The following is an 18,652-nucleotide window of genomic DNA, read 5'->3' as shown; positions in this document are numbered from 1 at the left end:
TAAAATATTTATATAATATTTTGAAAAAATAAATATTAATAAATATTAATAAATATTTATCATAAATATTATGTGCTGCCTGGAATGATTCTAAAATATTGATAGTATTAATTATATAAAATAGTATATTAATTTTAATAATGTTGTTTATCAACCAATCTTTAAATAATGATTAATAGTTATAGGTAGCAAGGTGTCGTCCACTAGACCTCAATAATTCGTCATTTGAGGTCAAATCGTCAATTATTACAAAGAATTATAGTTAACGTCAGTAATTAGTCACTAATAAAATCTTATTAATACGTCGTAAAATGATCAATTAACTGACGTTATTAATTAGTCGAAAATATGACATCGGAAATACGTTGTAGGTTGGATAAATGACTGACGTAATTAATAGGTAAAAAAATGACATTACTATTACGTCTTAATTTGGTAACATGACGTCCGCGACTTTAATGACGAATTATTGACATCGTATTAACGTCACCTTGCTACCTGGGTGGAGCTGTCCCTCGAGCTCGTGTCGATTAACACTGGCTCCACATCAATTAAAGGTGTCTCGATATTTATTTCGTCTTCTGTCGTATTGACTAAAGATGTATGTACGTTACCATTGTTTACTTTCACAACGCTATCCATAAGAAAGACGCCCTGTGTTATTTCCTGTCGATTTATCCGTCCGTTATCGATATTACTTTGCTTAGTTTTAATTACACACGGATACATGCTTCTAGCTGGCACAGTTATTAAATTACTGTATTCCAACGAGTATACTTTATTATTCCGGATTGTAACTATTTGTTTTTCAAAATCTATTTTCGCGTTTTCGAGGCGTAAGAAGGTTGAGCCTATTATGCCTTGTTCCTTTAGTGGAAAATTATTTGAGACTACATGAAATTCGTGAGTGCCATTTTCTGAATTTAAATACGCGGTTCCAAGCGTTTGTTGTTTTTCTTCCGTGATGCCCTGTATTTCTACCTTTCTGTGTTGATATACTAAAGTGTCGCGGAGTAAAGCGTTTGCTTTTATGATATTTATATCAGCTCCCGTGTCTAACAAGAATCTGTCTGTTGGATTTCTAAGTTCGTCGAAGGGGATGGAAATGACATTTCGAGAACTTGTTCGGATTGTGTATGTTCGGACGCTGGTTCTATCAGGTGAATCGGATTTGCGCGACTGGATGATTGGCCTTGGCGTTGCGCGCTCTTCGCTTGGCCTTGATAGTTTAAATTAGGTTGGCTATTATTTTGACAATAATTATTTGATGAATTATTTGAATTGTAATGATAATTATAATTTTGTCCATTATTTGCTTGATATCTATTAGCTTGAGTATTATCATTAAATTTATTTTTCGAACTATCGAAATTTTGCACAGACTCACGTCCATTATGATGATTATTGTATTGAAAATTTTGATCTGCGTTTTTATTTTGTGTATAAAAAGCCTTTTTTCTACATTCACTTTCGTAATGGCCTATTTTTTTGCAATAATTACAAGTTACATAGCCTGGTTTATTAAAATTATTTACTTTAAATCTTTCTGCGTGATTTTGTGATTTTTTAATAAATCTTATAGTCCCTTCTATTGCGTCTTCCAAAGTGTTAAACTTTTACGCTAGAAGATCTTGTCCGATGCTTCTATGTAACCCGCCTAAAAAGTGATCTATTAATTTGTTGGTTGCGAAAACTCTTAATGCTGCTCTTGCTGCCTGGTCAGGGTAATTAGATATTGCGATAATCATATCTGAATTTAATTTCCTAACTTTAGTGACGTATTTTTCAATAGATTCATCTCTGTTTTGTCTAAGATTATTTATTTCTAATGAGTGAGTCCCAGATGCGCACAGTAATAAACGGACACAGCAAGCTGAGTGAAACGGACACAGTAACAAACGGACACAGTAATAAACGGACACAGTGCGAAACGGACACAGTAACAAACGGACACAGTGCGAAATGGACACAGTAACAAACGGACACAGACCAAATGCGCACAGAGCGAAACGGACACAGTGCGAAACGGACACAGACCAAATGCGCACAGAGCGAAACGGACACAGACCAAATGCGCACACTGCACATGCGCACGGACCAAATGCATACACGTAAAGTCGCAAACCCATGTGATGCAGTGAATGCTTTACACGCACACACACACACACACACACACACACACACACACACACACACACACACACACACACGGGGGGGGGGTGCAAGGGGGGCCTTCGGCCCCCTCCCGCACCCCCCCCCGTCCAAGTCGCTAACCTATGTGGACTTTACTCTGCTTGCAATGTACATGGATTGCATTTGGTCCGTGCGCACGTGCAGTGTGCGCATGTGCAGTGTGCGCATTTGGTCCGTGTGCATTTGGTCCGTGCGCATTTGGTCTGTGTCCGTTTCGCACTGTGTCCGTTTCGCTCTGTGCGCATTTGGTCTGTGTCCGTTTGTTACTGTGTCCGTTTCGCTCTGTGCGCATTTGGTCTGTGTCCGTTTGTTACTTTGTCCGTTCGTTACTGTGTCCGTTTATTACTGTGTCCGTTTGGTCTGTGTCCGTTTGTTAGTGTGTCCGTTTCACTCAGCCTGCTGTGTCCGTTTATTACTGTGCGCATCTAGGACGCTCCCTTTCTAATTCCCAATGTTCAAACGTTAAGTAATTTCTAAATTCTTTTATCAATGCCTCACATAATTCTTCAAAATTTGTTATTGTGTATACGGATCTAACTAACGCGACATCGCTCGTTAATTTTGTTTGAAGGATCGCTCTAAAAAAAATAATCTTTTTTTTGGCTCTACTAATTCTAAAACTCTTTTACAATCGGATGTAAATTGGTAAACCGGAATATTTTTACCATTAAAGATTGGCAAGAGATTTAAGCTATGGCGAACAGAAAAATAACTATTACCTGTCGAAATCGAGGATCTTCAACTTTGTTGGTCCTTATTTAAGTGACTTTCGCTGTGAAGGTTTATCGGTGCCGACGCTTGGTTGTTCATGATTAACGTTAAGGATATGTGATCGGATTCAAAATTGTCTACTAAACTATTTTCGCCCGAACTATCTGAATTATAATGTACGCTAGGACTTCGGTAATTCATAAAGATTTACAATAGTAGTACAATATATAACATTGTCCGTATGGTGTTTTGATGTTGGTCCAGGATGTTGTCCGATGATTTGATGAGCCTTTTTACGTGCTAGCTGTCCACGGAGTCTCGTCGCCGTCGTCTCAAGAAGATGCTGGATACCTCGTGCTTTTCCTCCCACTTTTCGGCTTTCGTGCTGCTCCGACGTTTCAGCTCCTCTACTTTTTTCCTCGGATGCTGGACCGTAGTCCGCCAGGAGGTTTTATCAGTGAGACCAAATTGTCGAATTATGCAGATTATAGCCAATTGTCAAGGATCGTCTTTTACCACAGTATTTGTGAGGTTTTCTCGACTTAATCCTTTGTGTTTTGTGTGTCCTTAGTTTGCGCCTTCCTGGAACTTTTATGCTTGCATGAGCAATAAAACAAAATGCTGATGGAGGCCTTTCTTCAGGACAACTGGTTAACCGCTGCCACCAATTGTTACGTGTGAGATGCACGTAATGTGAGAGATGGATCGCACTGGTATTTTAAAGTGTTTATTCTAACGTTTTACAGACTTTTGTCTAACTTCTAGTGGTTTAGTACAGAGACTGACTCTAATCATCGAGAGGGATCCTTATATTAAAGTCGGAATAAGTTAGCATCGCCCAATCATAGGAAGTGCTTGTAAAGCGGAAATAGCTACTGGTTGATTTCTTAAAAAGAAGAAAATTTGATAATTGATATCTATGTCATAAAGAATAGTTTGGGTGGGATGCAGGATGTTTACAGGACGAGGAAACAGACAAATATTAAGTTTAAAAAGACCGTAGATAGAAAAGGTTATCAATAAGTAAGAATCTGGTATGATATATCGGGATAGTTTTAAGACATAGTTTGTACAGGGTGATTAGATAGAAATAGTTTAAAGAAGAGAATTTTTAACGTGTCTAGGCACGTAACAGACCGCTATTTGACTAGCATCAGCGCCAAACGTGGATGTAAAGTTCGTTCTACATTAATCGTAGTCGCCAGTTGCAATTTGCAACACCTAATGACTGTCAAGCTTTAACTAGAAACTAAGCGCTTTGGATGTCGCAAGTTGCAACTGGCTGTTTGCGATTAATGTAAAACGGGTTTTACATCCACGTTTGGCGCTAGACAAATATCGGTCACACGAAAAAAGCCGCAGTGGCCACTCTCAAGTTCCTCTCTGGTTTTGTCTGTTCTGGGTCTACTCGGAGCAAACCCAAGCAGACCAATGCACTCTAATAGCGTTTTTGATTTGTTGACTCAACCCGACTCCGGGTCAGTGGTCTGTTCCTTTTATCTTCATTTCTTGCACAGTTTATCACTTTTTTGCAGTGAAAAAGAACAAACCATTGACTCGGAGTCGAGTCGAGTCAGCAAATCGAAAACGCTATAATAAGTTGATTCCGATGACGCCAACTTATTAGAGTGCGTTGGTCTGCTTGGGTTTGCTCCGAGTAGACCCAGAACAGACAAAACGAACAATACTTATGTTGTTACAGGAGCCATAAGGCCATAGAGCTTGTATTAATGGAGGGGGCTTGGTGCATCGCGACGCGCGCGGGGAGAATCGACAGAGAGGTGAATATATTCTGTCATTTTTCGTGTGGGAACAGGTTCGTAACTACCCAGATAGCCAAGCGAGATTAAGCATATCGGGCAAATTAATACACTGCATGTTGTGAACTTGCCCACAATTTGCTGTCATTGTAATTTAACGTGGAACGAAGTTAACATCAGGAGAGCAAATAACCTTCATGAGTTTATAAAATTATAAGTGCATGCATTGAAGAATAATAAACTTGTCACATTGACAGCAATTGTGCATGCATGTTGATAACTTGCCGTCAGTTTGTTATCATGTAAAATTCTACATTAGAATTCAACAAACTGACGGCAAGTCGATACAAAAGGTTTGCACTTAACAAATCAAACTTTCGCTAGGGATTCTCAAAGTAGAGTCTTTGCCCTTTAATTTAAAAAAAAGTACATGTAATTTGGATGATTTTTCGCAAAGTTGCATCACTTTGAAGATTGCCTAAAAATCGGTCAAAAATTTTGTTTCGTTTTTTTTGCGCCAGTGTATATTCAATATATAATTTAATTTAATTTAATACATAGTAAAAAATTAATTTGATTTTTAACTCAGCTATTTCCCGTTTTGTCTTAATAAAGATATGCATCATCGGATTAAAATATTGTTCACATTATTCTAATAAGTCTGTAAGAATATATTACATTAGGTGAATATTCAGGATAAAATAAGGCAATGATTAAATTTTACGATCTCTCTCTCTCTCTCTCTCTCTCTCTCTTCTCTCTCTCTCTTTCTCTTTTGCTCGCTCGTTCGAAAAATGTTTATTATTTTTATTATCTTATCATTTAACACTGTTACCTCCGGCAGACTCCACGATTTCCCTTTGTCAGAGAAACAAATAATTTACAAAAGAAATTCCGTTTCAACGATCTCCGATAATTTTTTATGCGTCTAGGATTAGTCTGTTAAAACCGTGATGACAAACATGGATGGACGAAACGACCAAGTTGATAATTCCGACTCTTTTGAATATTGAGTCAACAAATAATAAATTCTGAAGATAGAAATTCAAAAACAAACATGGGATCTAAGTAAAGTTTCCTCACAAAAAATAAAGTATCTAAACATAAGCAAAAAATAAATAACCGTTTCTTGCATCTGCAAATCATACCGTAGCACGTCTAGCACGATAAAAAAAATTATTTATCTCTTAAACCCAAAGGGAAGATAACCTACGCGATAAGTCGGATCCCTTCGATAAAATTGAAAGAATATGGGAGGAAACAGAGAAACTTTCAACGATTACTCAACGTATGATTGGGCAAAAAGGAAAAACTATTCTCCAATAAGAAACCTTAGAATTCACCCACCACACAATCCTGAAAAAGAGTCCTGCCAGTTAGAATATTTGAACCACCTACATCTGGATCCTCCCTCTGTAAGACTCTGTATATATATATAAAACCAAATCTTGAAGAAGTGTGCAGTACAGTTCAAGAGTTTGCAGTTCGATTCGCAGTAACGAGTAAGAGAGTTAGTCAGTTAGTTAGTAATCATGTAGAATCAGTGCACAAGTAAACTTTAATGCCGTTCTATCCGGTCAAGAAAACCCTTCGATTCCGACGAATTTGTTCGAGAACCAGTAATGAGTAAGTCCCACTATCACAATTTCTTTCTTTGTTTTTACGTTACTTATCTACTCCCTTCCGTTTTAATTCTTTAAGACACCCTCCTATTATTTATAAATAATTCCCTCACACTCATACAAATTTGAGACTCCCGTGTGCAAATCTCAAGTTCCCGACACCATCTCACAACCCTGAGGAACCTTGTGTGATCCTCAGATATCCCGTCACCATCTCACAACCTTGAGGAACCCTCGTGCAATCCTCAAGTTATCCCTACGCCATCCCACAATCTCGAGGAACTCCCGTGTGATCCTCGAAACGTCCCCGCTCCTCCTGCTTCTCTTACTTATTCCTAGATCAGTTCTTTAAAACCCGAAGATGTTCCACCCCCACTCTCTCCCACGTTATTCTTTATCCTCTTACAATTTCAAGTATCTCTGTTTTCCCCATGTAACCATTTAATAAACCCTTCGTCTATTTCTTTGCTCCGCGTTCACCGTTAATGCTATCCTCCTTTCCTCCTTCCTCCTTTATTTTCCTCTTATAAAATAGCCATGTAACCCTAAAGTTGCCTGCTAATCGCGATTGCATTGTTGCCGCTTTATTCCGATCGCGATTGGCTGTATCGCGCTTGACTCGCTTCGTGTGCGAGAGTCGTGGTTTGACAGTTTAGTCGAGAGTAGCTGTCATTGCGATTGAATTTTGACAGCTGTCAAATTTGGTGAAAAGAGTCGATCAAGTAAGTTGTAATTTATATAATCCAATTATGATATTTAACTATTTCTTAACAATTTATATAACATATGTGTGTGTGTGTGTGTATGTGTGTAAATTCTAGGATTATATATTTGTAATCGAAAAATAGACAAGAAAAAGATGGAAATAGATTGATAAATAGAGAGCGAGAGAGAGAAGGAGAGAGGGACGGGAAAAGAAAGAAGAAAAGAAATATAAATCCAGGTAATGATATGAAGAAAATACATACTTATCTTTTAATATTATTTATATGAAAAACATAATTATTTATGACATAATATTTATTACACAATACTAAGTTTTTCAGAGATAAATACAGAGAGAAATAAAGAGAGAGAAAGAAAAAGAAAGAAGAAAGAAAAACAAATACAAAATCAGGTAATGATATAAAAAAATGCATAGCTGTTTTTACAAAAAAGTCATTTATATAAAAAATATATTTATAATATAATACTTAATACACATCATGTTTTTTTGTAAAAACAGTTATGTGGTTTTTTTATAATACTAGAACACAACATTGCGCGCGCTTCGCGCGCGCCACTTAGCATTTTTATATTGAACATTGCACTTATTCTTCTTCTGTAATATTACTCTCACACACTTTATCATATTTAATGCCCTTCTCTATCTCACGCTCCCTCATTCTCCCTTTCCCCCTCTCTAAATTATTAATTATATTATTAATTATATTAATTATATTATTTTCATATTGTTCAATATTACTCTTACACACTTTACTTTTTTATTTAATCCTCTTCTATATCTCTCACGCTCTCTTATTCTCCCCCCTCCTCCCCACCTCTCTCTCTCTCTCTCTCTCTCTCTCTCTCTCTCTCTCTCTCTCTCTCTAAACACAAATTATTAATTATATTATATTTGCATGTTTCTTAATATCACTCTTACACACTTTACCTCCATACTTAATCCCCTTTAAATAAATTAAAAATTATAATATATTATATGTAACGTTACTGTTAATTTTCAATAAAATTTCAAAACTTTTACTTTCTGGCTTTCTTGTTTAATCTCTCTCAATTATAATTTCCTTTCATCTAATCTTTTTCCTTTTCTAATCTCTTTCGATAAAACTCACTATCGCTCTCTGACCATTTCAACAACTTCTGACAACAAGCATCCAACAACTTTAAAATTAAATTTTTTAAATCTTATGCCTTAATAATACAACATTAAATTTAAATTTTTAAATAAATTAAAATTTATAATATTATACGTAATGTTACCTGATAATTTTCAATCAAATTTCAACACTTTCACTTTCTGGATTTCTTTTTTAAACTCTCTCGATCTCAATTCTTTCTCTTTAATCTCATTCCTTTTCTTCTATTAAAATACACAAAATGTCAAAATAATTAAAACGCAAATGATATTTAATGAGAATAATAATAATTAATAAAAATTGATCATTATTGAGAATGATAATTAATAAGAAATGAGAATTAAGAGTTTAAGATTCCTTTTTTTCAAAATATTTAAAACGCAAATGTTACCTTTCCGAAATCTCGCACTCTCTCTCTCTTTTTCTCTCTTAATAAGATCTTCAAATTTACTTAATTTCTCTCTCTCTCTCTCTCTCTCTCTTTTTCCTTCTCTCTCTCTCTCTCTCTCTCTTTCTTTCTCTCTCTCTCTCTCTCTCTCTCTCTCTTTCTCTTCTTCTTCTACCTATCACTTAATTCTTGCAATTTTTTTAAACTTTTTATTTTTTATAAATATCTATATAAACACTGGCGCAAAAGAAAACGAGACAAAAGTTTTGACCGATTTTTAGGCAATCTTCAAAGTGATGCAACTTTGCGAAAAATCATCTAAATTACATGTACTTTTTTTAAATTAAAGGGCAAAGACTCTACTTTGAGAATCCCTAGGTGAAAGTTTGATTTGTTAAGTGCTAATATAACATATAGTATTGCATTGAGTAGGCAGTCCTTAACTACATATCTCATTGGATACATTACATTTTTTTGCAGTGTATATATGGTTTTACGTCCGTATCAGCTATATTAATTGATTTTGAAACAGCTATAAGAAAATCAATATATCTACCAGTTTGGAGTCAATGTTAATTACAACCAAATGATATATTGATTTTCTACCCCTGACATTCATTAATATTATGTAAATTTTTATTTCTATTTTCTGTATATACCTCTTTAATATTTCTTTTTTTCTTTTCTTACTCTCTGCTTCCTCTATTTCTTTTTTTCTTTTTTTAATATAATGTTTATTTTCTTTAACCTTAAATAAAAACATTTATATATGTTAAAAATAAAAACGCAATTAAGTCATTAAAAATTCAAAATTTTGACAAAACAAGCTTTACAGCTTTTTAAACAATTATTAAATACCTATCTCGTCTTTCTTCCTTTTTTCTCTCCGCTTTTTTATGAAATGTCTTAATGTTTATTAATTTAAAAGAATTATGCTTTTTGAATCTTTTCTCTCTTTTCTTTTTTTCTCTCCTTTCTTTATCTTTTTCTCTTTCTTTAATCCTCTATCCTTTATCTTCTGCAATTTTGAATAAAAAACGTGCAAGTATAATTTTATAAATAATTACATAATATTATATAAAAACATTTTTATAAAAAATTATTATTTACTTAATTATTTTAAATTTTATTTTTTATTTTTTTTATCTCACGCTCTTTCACTCTCCTTTTCTCCCTCTCTCTCTTTCTCTCTTTCTCTCTCAACACAAATTATTAATCATATTTTTATGTTGTCTATATCTATCCTCTATCTTCTGCAATTTTGAATAAAAAACGTGTAAGTGTAAGTTTATAAATAATTACATAATATTATATAAAAACATATTTTAATAAAAATTATTTACATATTTTTTTTAAACTTTTTTTTATAAATACACACACACACATATATATGTATGTATTTATTTTAAAAAAGTTAAAAGAATTAAGTAAATAATAATTTTTAATAAAATATATTTTTATATAATATTATGTAATTATTTATAAATTTACATAATTTTACACACACACACACGCGCGCGCGCACGCACAAATATACACACACAGAAAAGAATATAGCCAATAATATATGTAATTGCGAGCTGCTAACTACATAAAATACTCAATACAATAATATTTACTGTTAATGCTCTAACACTTTTCTTTTTCTTCTTTCTTACACTCTCTTTTTCTCTCTCTCTCTTTTTCCGCTCCTTCTTTCTATAGAAGTCGCTGTTTCACCTTCTGTTTTCTTTTCTGCTTCTTCTTTCTACAAAAGTCGAAACTCTCTCTTTCTCCTATCAATCTATTTCCTTTCCTTCTTTTTTTCTAAAAGATTATAAAATTTTAAAGATATTATTGTTATTTCCGAGAGAGAGAGATTATATTATTACTTAATATATCTCTTTATTACTTACCTTATTACTTACACACTTTTGATATAACCAATTTTGATTTGAAAACACAACTGTCAAACACAACTGTCAAACACTACGAAGCATGCGGCTCAATGATCAGCGAAAGAACCAATCAGCATCGCGGATTAAAGGCAACAATTCTTCGAGACTTTCGAGATGACTTCGATACATTCGATAAATAAATAACATATCTTTTTTAGAAAAGGATTAAAATAAAATGACGAAAAATAAATATTTTACTAAATACTTAAAAATAATTTATATAAAATGTTTTCTTTTTGCAAAAAATGAAACTATGAAATATTTTGTAAAATGTTCACTTTTTATGATTTTATTTTAATAATGTGCACAAAATAAGAGAAAGAATCAATTGGTATAAGAAAACCACGTAAGTGTTCTAACAAGAAAAAAACCATGATGTTTTGTGCATATAAATATTACATAATATTATGTTTTTTGTAAAAACAGTTATGTGGTTTTTTTATACCAATTGATCCTTTCTCTTTTGTGCATAATATTATTAAAATAAAATAATAAAAAATAAATATTTTACAAAACACTTTATAATTTGTATGAAATATTTCCTTTTATGTAAAAAAAAAACTATGAAAAAACTATGAAATATTTTGTAAAATATTCATTTTATTTTAATAATATTATGCATAAAATAAGAAAAAAAATCAATTAATACAAAAAATCACAAAACTGTTTTTACAAAAAACATGATATTAATAATTATGTTTTTTATATAAATATGATTTTTTAAAAATAACTACGTATATTTTTGACATCATTACCTGGTTTTATATTTGTTTTTCTTCTTTTTCTCCCTTTCTCTCTCTCTCTCTCTCTCTCTCTCTCTCTCTCTCTTTCTTTTTCTCCATTTATATATTAAAAAAAAAAAAACATCGTTTTCTGTATAATAGAGAAAATTTTATAAATAAATTATGAAAATTTTGTAAAATATTTATTTTTTATCATTTTATTTTAATAATATGCACAAAATAAGAAAAAGAATAAAAAACCATGACATTTTGTGCATATAAATATTTGTTAGAATATCATACTTTTTTATAAAAAACAGTTATGTGGTCTTTTTATAAAAATAGATTGTTTTTATTGTTTTATACATAATATTATTACAATAAAATAATAAAAAATGAATATTTTACAAAATATTTTATAGTTTAGTTTTTTGCATAACAAGAAATGTTTTATAAAAATTATAAAATATTTCGTAAAATATTCATTTTTTATCGTTTTATTGTAATGATATTATACATAAAATAATAAGAAGAATCTATTGGCATAAAAAGACCACATAACTGTTTTTACAAAAAAAAAACGTAATATTTTAACAAATATTTATATGCACAAAATATCATAGTTTTTTGTAAAAACAGCTATGTGGTTTTCTTATATCAATTGATTTCTTTTTTATTTTGCGCATAATATAAATTATTAAAATAAAATGATAAAAAATGAATATTTTAGAAAATATTTTGTAATTTGTATGTTCCAAAATATTTCTTATTATACAAAACACTAAGCTATAAAATATTTTGTAAAATATTTACTTTTTGATTACTTTATCTCAATACTTTTTTGCACAAAATAATAAAGGAATTTATTTATTATGTAAGGAAAAGAAAAAGACAGTAAAGAAGATCAGTACAAAATAATAAAAAGGATCTATTGATATAAAAAGATCACATAACTGTTTTTTTTAAACAAAAAACATGATATTGTGTACTAAATATTTATATGCACAAAAAGATGAGGAAAATTATTTAATATAAAGAAAATAAAATTTAAAAGAACAGTAAAATGAAGGTGAACAAAAGTCATAAAATTATAGTTTTTGGATATCTCGAATGGATAAACGAAATGCGAATTTTTCAATTTGTACGAAAGAGAGCGCACTAAAAGAAGCGCTGAGCCGCTTTAGCTATAGCACGACCCACTGTGTCAGTCACTGTGAAGTTGGCACCGCAAGTTTTCATGACAGTTCTACTTGCACCCCAAATAGTTCTAGAGGTCCTGATAAGTTTCAGAAATAGTTCCGTTGATTTAGTTAAAAAAAATGAAATTAAAAAAATGAGGTGCTATTTTTCCTGGCACCTCATTAATAAAAATTGAACGTTTTAACAGCATCTGTAGTGTTCTACTTGCACCCGCAATAGTTCTAAAGTTCCCGATAAATTTTAGCAATAGTTCCGTACATTAAATATATTTAAACAATCTTTTAATTTGGCTGTTGGCACCGCACCACAAGAGTAAAGTACCCCTGTCTAGCGAATTTCGGCCAACTCTATGGCCTTTTCTAACAGTTCTGCAATAATTCCAAAGCTTTTGCAGATTTCGTCAACAGTTCCGGTCTTTAAGCGTTATTAAACAATTTGTTTATTAGACGGCTGGCACCGCACTACAAGAGTAAACTACCATTTTATAGCGAGTTCCAGACAACTACATAGCATTCTCCAATATATTTCTGCAATAGTTCCAATGCTTTTTGTAGGTTTTGTCGACAGTTCGTTTGACAAACAATTGTATTTATACGTAACCTCTTTCTAAACCTCTCACGATAAGTATTTATACATGTCATGAATTACTGGTTAACAATAGAGCGACATTGTAAGTTAATTTACAAATAAAATATTATATTAAAATTAAATATATTTGACGATCAATACTGTAATTATGTTGGTAATTTAACTTAAACAAATCATATTTTAATTTAATATAAAAAAGTTTCTCAAAATTAACTTTTTTTTAACTAGAAACAAATTAATCTTAACGTAAATTTAATAGAATTAGTATATATTTACGTAACTTTTAACATAATAGAATTAATTTTATAATTAATTAAATTTCATTAACTTACAAGAAAACCTCGCGAACCCGAAAATTTTGATTTTAATGAAACTTGGCATAAATGTAGAGGGGGTAAATACATGAATTTAGAAATTTTTAGTTAGTGCTTATAAACAGTTTAAAGGAGTGAAACCACCCTTCAAAGATGAGACATTTTTGCGTTTTCTCGATATATCTCGCAAACTAAACAAAATATAAAAAAATGTTTCATACAAAAGTCTTACAGTATAAATATCCCTATTTAACTGTGCTATTTATTATTTAAAAAAAAATTTTTTTTCAAAAAAAAACTTTGAAAAATAAATTTTTTCTGAAAAAATAAATAGCACAGTTAAATAGGGATATTTATACTTTAAGACTTTTGTATGAAACATTTTTTTATATTTTGTTTAGTTTGCGAGATATATCGAGAAAACGCAAAAACGTCTCAACTTTGAAAGGTGGTTTCACCCCTTCAAACCGTTTATAAGCACCAACTAAAAATTCCTAAATTCATGTATTTACCCCCTCTACATTTATGCCAAGTTTCATTAAAATCTGAATATTCGGGTTCGCGAGGTTCCCTTGTTAGTTAAAAAAATAGATTAATTAACCCAACTCTAACATTTAAAAAATGTCAATTACATTACTAACACATACATATTAGATACCATAAAATTGGCTGAAGTTTAAATACAATAACGTAGTATTCATATCTAATAGTGCGAGCCAGAATCAAATAAAAAATTGTTTAAAAATGCATAAAGACCTGAACTGTGGACGAAACTTGCAAAAAGCTTTGGAACTATTGTAGAAATATATTGTTATGGAGAATCCTATGTACTCGTCTGGAACTCGCTATAAAAAGGTAGTTTACTCTTTTAATACGGTGCCAGCCGTCTAATAAAAAAATTGTTTAAAAATGCTTAAAGACCGGAACTGTCGACAAAACCTACAAAAAGCTTTGAAACATTATTGCAGAATTGTTAGAAAATGCCATAAAGTTGGCTGGAACTCGCCAGACAGTGGTACTTTACTCTTGTGGTGCGGTGCCAACAGCCAAATTAAAAAATTGCTTAAATATATTTAATGTACAGAACTATTGTTAAAATCTATCAGGAACTCTAGAACTATTGCGGGTGCAAGTAGAACTGCTGTTAAAACGTTCAATTTTTATTAATGAGGTGCCACGGGAAGTTAGGACCTCATTTTTTAAAATTTCATTTTTTTAACTAAATCAACGGAACTATTTCTGAAATTTATCAGCAACTCTAGAACTACTTGGGGTGCAAGTAGAACTCTTATGAAAACTTGCGGTGCCAATTTCACAGTAACACGCATAACTCAGTGAAAAATAACCCATTAAATTGATATCAAATTAAGAGAGAATTGATATAAATTGCATTGATTAAATCAAATTGATGTCGATTTGATGGTTATTTCTCTGGAAAATCTATCTTAAAATGATGAATTTTACAACTGTATAAAAATTATTTACAAAAATGCTAACAAAATTTCTCTATTAGTAAAATGTTATCAGAGATTGATATAGGTACAAAATAAATGAAAAATGTATTAGAGACGAGAAATGAGCGTAAATAGTTGTTAAAAATTCTATGTAAATATGTAAATATTATAATATTATAATTATAAATATTACCTTTTCGACAAAAAATGATTAAATTTTATTTCTATCCTTTTTCTCTCTTTCAATCACGCATTTTCTTGTTCTCAATCTTGCGTAATTATCTATATAATATTAATATTTATCTATATAATATTAATACTTTTTTTAGTCTATTTCTAATAACTCATATCAGTGTTTATTCCTATCTCTTAAATTATTAAAAAGAATCGATTAAAAAATTGATTTAACAAATCGATTAAATATTTAAAATTCCAATATTCATTTTGTTTCAATATTCATTTTCAATGGTAGTTAATAACTTTCGTTTGTTATTTCCAATGTGTTTGATAATACATTACGGAGTTTAAAAAAGTTTAAGAAAGTACATATAAAATCTGAAAGCAATACAAAAAGGTAATAATAAAAATATAAAGTAAATAAAAATAAAAAAGCAAAAGAAAAAAGGATAAAAAAGGGAACAAAATTCTATATAATTTTCTAATAAAAGTAATTTCTTTTTACAATTTTAATCTTTTATGCTCACTTAATTTTATCCTGCTTTAGACCATTTTAAACATCTTTATTTCAATAATATTCTTCTATACTATACTCACTATACACTTCTTTTTTGCTTTCTCTTTTAACTTCTTTTTGCTTTCACGCTATTATGCTTTTTCACACTCGCACTTTTTGTTCTTGCTCTCCTTTGCTTACTTTTGCACATGCACATGCGCGCGCGTCCACACACACACACACACACACACACACACACACACACACACACACACACACACACACACGCGCGCGCGCGCGCGCGCGCGCGCGCGCGCGCTCTCTCTCTCTCTCTCTCTCTCTCTTTCTCTCTCTCTCTCTCCCCCCCCCTCTCTCTCTCTCTTTCTCGTGTACTCTTTATCTTATTTTCTTTCGTTTTCGTCATTTCTCTTAAAATTTAATTGTTAATTTAATTATTATAATTATATTTTGCACAGAATTTTAATTAAAAATGTCAAATTTTGAAACGGAACTGGCAAATCTTGAAAGAGAATTAGAAAAAATTGACCCTACCGAATTATTAACAAAAAATGAAGAATTGGATGCAATTCAGATTTTTGATTCGACAGTGTAAGTTTTTAAATATAATTATTTTATTTTGTTAATAAGATTTTATTATATATAAATAAATAACATTTTCAACAATCGTACTTCATTACTCGGATATTAATACACGCTTAGAGATGAAAAACATCAAGCCAATCTCTGTTGATGACTGTATTTAAAATATATATATTGATGCACAATCTTAAACTTTTTTTAGTGAAATAATCGGTTATATTGATGGGATCGAATCTCCCAGAATTGTCGGGAACAACCAACAATATAAAATTTTAAAATTTTTCTTAAATAATAGCAGTGGGAGACGAATACAAATTGTTTCGTGGAATGATGACATTGACAGAATAATTCCATATATTATACCAAACCATGTAAATATTAAAAAAAATAATGTATAACAATTTTTTCACTTTACTTGGAATTACTTGAAAAATCCTACAAAAATACCTATACCTTATTCTATACTTTCTCTATTTCTTTGTCTTTACTTTTATATTTTTACTTAATAACTTTAAATATAATGTAATTTTAAAATAACATTAATAATATTATTAACATTTAATTTAATGATTTTAATGGAGATTGTTCATCTGGATGGTGTACAAGCCAGAATTCCTAAAATAGCATCTTTTAATAATGGTAACGTTTCCTACGAATTGCTAATACGCAAAAATACTGTGATATCTAATTTGGGGAAATATGAACCCACTCCAAATTCTCAGGATAAACCAATACCAGTCAAATTAAATGAAATATTAAATACAACTCAACGCATTAGTACGCTTTAATATACATAATATTTTAATACACATATATATATATGTGTGTGTGTGTGTTTTTCAAATAAAAATATAATTTATGCAATTTGGAATTTATACATAAATATATATGCAAATTTATATTTACATATGCATATTTTACAGTTTTGCAAGCTTACATTAAAACAAATTTTTCGGAATCACATGATAATAAACAAAATAAAATAATTGCATATGCTTCAATAACAGATGGAACATATAAAATAGAAGTCCATATTATAAATTTTGACAAACAGGAATATAATAAATTTGGAATTCAGAAAAGAGACAAGATAGAGATAATTGGAACTGTTCAAACGACAAGTATTTATGTTTAGTATTAGTATTTTGTGATGAATAATATATTTAACTATATAGCTTTAATAATATTTTAAATATTTATTAAATTATTTTATTATTATAATAATATCTGTTATTTTAAATTGTTTTAACAAAATTGTATATTTTATATTTGTATTTTACACTTATATTTTATTTCGTGTTACTATTTATCCATAATAACTCCCTATTAATATAACTATTAATTATTATTTAGCCATATTTTTATAGGTGATCCAGTATATTTACTGGTAAATGATACAAATGATATTCGAAAATTAACGGGTCGCATGAACTTATCAAAATTATTAAAAGGCGTTCAAATTCCTCAAAAAAGAAAAATGTCGGAAACTTTACCTAAAGTAATTTATTTAATTAATATAATGATATTATGTATAACTTAATTTATTATAATATATTTTACAGATAGAAAAGAAACGAAATTCAATATAAAATATAAAATTTGAACAATGTGACAATTTAAAAAGTTTTAAAGTTGATATTATTGTATTATTATAATATGGATAAGTTTTTACGTAATATTATTATTTCTAAGTTTTTAAATTCAATTAAAATAATATTATAAGTTAAAATACACGCAAGAAATTTAATAATTTTTATTGATCAAAAGTTCATCAAGTACAAATAACTTAAGTTCGTATATAAAAAAGAATTAAATAAAAAATAAAAACATTTTATGGATTATACGGATTTTATTATTTTTTAAACAGATTTTCTCACTTTTTCCACCATAATCATTATTAATTTTAATTATACTATGTATTGTAAAACGGAGACATAACATACTTACATAAAAAATAGTGTTTATTTACCACACACATTTATTTACCACACACACACACACACACACACACGCGCGCGCGCGCGCGCGCGTTAAAAAAGAAAGAGAATGTAGAAAATTTAAAAATTGAAATAAAATATTTTATAAATATGAGTATTAATAATATTATACATTTATGCTAACGGATACTGAAGTTTGGAGGAGCAATAAAGTAAGATAACTCTGGGAATATCTTGGTTTCGAAGGATATGTTAAATGCATTGCTTTGTTTTCTAGCTGCTGGATCAATAATTGCATCATCAAAAATAGTAAGTAAGAGCAATAAAGTAAAGATAACTCTGGGAATATCTTGGTTTCGAAGGATATGTTAAATGCATTGCTTTGTTTTCTAGCTGCTGGATCAATAATTGCATCATCAAAAATTCTTATAAATCATTTAAAAAAAAAAGAGAATGTAGAAAATTTAAAAATTAAAATAAAATTATTTTATAAATATGAGTATTAATATTATACATTTATGCTAACGGATACCGAAGTTTGGAGGAGCAATAAGGAAAACTCAGGGAATATCTTGGTTTCGAATGATATATTGAATGCATTGCTTTGTCTTCTGGCTGCTGGATCAATAATTGCATCATCAAAAATTCTTATAAATTATTTGAAAGAAAAGAGAATGTAAAAAATTTAAAAATT

At 30.2% G+C, this 18,652-nt stretch overlaps 1 protein-coding gene and 1 long non-coding RNA gene across 2 annotated transcripts; both read left to right on the top strand.

The window, feature by feature from the left end:
* Positions 1-2,552: 2,552 nt before the first annotated feature.
* LOC118645887 lies at positions 2,553-18,630 on the top strand. Its single transcript, XR_004963533.1, has 2 exons — positions 2,553-4,685; positions 18,154-18,630. It is a non-coding gene; the product is annotated as an uncharacterized LOC118645887 (long non-coding RNA).
* Positions 15,850-16,867, top strand: LOC118645886. Its single transcript, XM_036287771.1, has 2 exons — positions 15,850-16,030; positions 16,224-16,867. Exons 1-2 carry the CDS (start codon positions 15,912-15,914, stop codon positions 16,417-16,419), a joined length of 315 nt encoding a protein of 104 aa, XP_036143664.1. The 5' UTR covers positions 15,850-15,911; the 3' UTR covers positions 16,420-16,867.
* Positions 18,631-18,652: the final 22 nt, after the last annotated feature.

This window comes from Monomorium pharaonis, chromosome 1 (assembly GCF_013373865.1).
Source record: "Monomorium pharaonis isolate MP-MQ-018 chromosome 1, ASM1337386v2, whole genome shotgun sequence".
In the NCBI taxonomy this organism is placed as follows: Eukaryota; Metazoa; Arthropoda; class Insecta; order Hymenoptera; family Formicidae; genus Monomorium; species Monomorium pharaonis.
Note: the sequence above shows the minus strand (reverse complement) of the source record. Positions and strands in the feature narration are given on the sequence as shown.

Coding starts and splice junctions, on each gene's coding strand:
- LOC118645886 (XM_036287771.1), top strand. CDS start 15,912: ATGTCAAATTTTGAAACGGAACTGGCAAATCTTGAAAGAGAATTAGAA. Junction 16,031..16,223: donor CAGATTTTTGATTCGACAGT/GTAAGTTTTTAA, acceptor AACTTTTTTTAG/TGAAATAATCGGTTATATTG.